This window comes from Entamoeba dispar, genomic scaffold (genome assembly GCF_000209125.1).
Source record: "Entamoeba dispar SAW760 scf_1105229461843 genomic scaffold, whole genome shotgun sequence".
In the NCBI taxonomy this organism is placed as follows: Eukaryota; Evosea; order Mastigamoebida; family Endamoebidae; genus Entamoeba; species Entamoeba dispar.
In genome coordinates, this window is record NW_001854895.1 from 1 (window position 1) to 1926 (window position 1926).

General features: G+C 24.0%; 1 protein-coding gene across 1 annotated transcript, besides 4 other annotated features; it reads left to right on the plus strand.

The window, feature by feature from the left end:
* Window positions 1–76: 76 nt before the first annotated feature.
* Window positions 77–136: a sequence feature (AT_rich).
* A 170-nt stretch (window positions 137–306) lies between these two features.
* On the plus strand, window positions 307–1242 carry EDI_324470 (dab2-interacting protein, putative; the record flags this gene model as incomplete). The annotated part of the gene is made up of 1 exon (XM_001738979.1): window positions 307–1242. One exon carries the CDS (start codon window positions 307–309, stop codon window positions 1240–1242), a length of 936 nt encoding a protein of 311 aa, XP_001739031.1.
* Window positions 1243–1256: 14 nt separating this feature from the next.
* Window positions 1257–1343: a sequence feature (AT_rich).
* A 149-nt stretch (window positions 1344–1492) lies between these two features.
* Window positions 1493–1673: a microsatellite.
* Window positions 1674–1783: 110 nt separating this feature from the next.
* Window positions 1784–1897: a sequence feature (AT_rich).
* Window positions 1898–1926: the final 29 nt, after the last annotated feature.

The following is a 1926-nucleotide window of genomic DNA, read 5'->3' on the forward strand; positions in this document are numbered from 1 at the left end:
GAATGATGTGAAGTGAACTTGTTCTTTTTCTGTAAATTCGTGAAATTCCTTTTTCTCTTTTTTCTAAAAATTGAACTTAATATTTTTATTATTTTTTATATTATTCTTTCTATTAATTTATTATTTATGAATTATTCACATTTTTGATTATTAGATCCTTTTGATGATTCATTTTATGAACATTTCATTTCTTCTCTTATGTCAAGATAGTGTTGTTTATAATAACTTATTAATTGTTGTGATGATTAGTTCTTCAAAATGAAAAGACACTGAATTAAAAGAAACAATGATTGGAATTAGAAGAGAATGAACAGAATGGGAAATGAGATTTTTAAGTTATTTACAATTGAAAGAATAAAAACAGTTGATCAAGAATATCAGATGATTAGAGAAAAGTCCATCGAATCAGAAAAGAAGCTATTCTCAACACTACAAAATATTATCAAACTCAAAAACATACTTCATGAAGCTGCTTTACTTCAAGTTGAGATTTCTTATTCATTATGTGAAATGACTTTAAACAATCTCAAAGCAACACAACTGACTAACTCTATTTTGAATGCATCACAAGATATTCTAACTCAACAAAACCATTTCAATTCATTCATCAAAGATAATATAGAAATCCCTCTCCATTCATTTCTTAATCAATTCAGAATGTTAAGTAGACGAGATTGTGAGTTAGAAGAAAGAAGAAAGAAAATGGATAAAATGAAACAACACCTAGTAAAGAAAAAGAGAAAGAAGTTAGCATGTTCTTATTTAATTTCCATCACCAAAAAATATCAAGAAAGTAAAGAAGAATATTTAGAAATGAGAAACGAATTAAAGAATGATAGAAACATGCTTCTTAAAACATTTCCAGAGATAGCAGAGAGTATTGGTAAAGGATTTATTAGAGAAGGATGGGGATGTCTTCTGATGAATAGTAGAATTTGGGAGAGAGTAAGTCAAGGTCTTTGGAAAGATGAAGAAAAGAGTATTTTAGAAGTGAGTGATGTCATCACCAATTCAATCAAAACACAATCCATTCAAAACAACATCACCAGAAAACCAACAAATGTATTTCATGGAAGGGTTGTTTATAGTTATAATCCACAAAATGAAAGTGAATTGAAATTAGAAGAAGGAGAATGGATCACAGTAATTTCTACAGAAGGAGAATGGTGGGAAGGAGAAAGTAAAGGGAAAATAGGAATATTTCCATCTCATTATGTTGAACGAGATGTTAAAATCAACTAAGAAAGTATTTGTTCATTAATTTATTAAAAAACAAATGATGAATATTATATAATGAAATTGAATGTTTTTAATATGAATATGATAAATAAATATGAATAAATGAGTATAACATGTTATTCATAAGAAAATAGTAATACAGAGAATGATAAATTCTATAACTAAAATAATAAAACAACAGAAAGATAAGATGTGAGTCAATTAATGATGATAATAAACATCAGAAACATATAAATAATAAGGATATGTTTATAACAAAAAGAGAAATAATGAATAACAAATATAAATAAACGAAGAGAATATTAAATGAGTATTTTGAAAATAAGAAGAATAAGAAAATAACAAAGAAAAGAATAAATATGATTTTAAATCAAACTAAAGATAAAAGATAAATCAAATAAAATGAAAATAAATAACATAACAATGAGAATAAACCATACTTATATTATAATAACACAAATAGTTTTGAAGAAATAGAAATGATATTGTTTTCATATTTTTTAAGAGAAGAAATCATATTATTTCATTAACAATCATTGATTAGAATATAATTAATTATATTTTTCAATAATACAATATTCTAGTAATGTATATTCAATAATATATTTACATTCATAGATAATTTAATTTTGTAATTTCATTGATTATTATTATAAATCATCAATAATTAACAAGGTATTCATAATT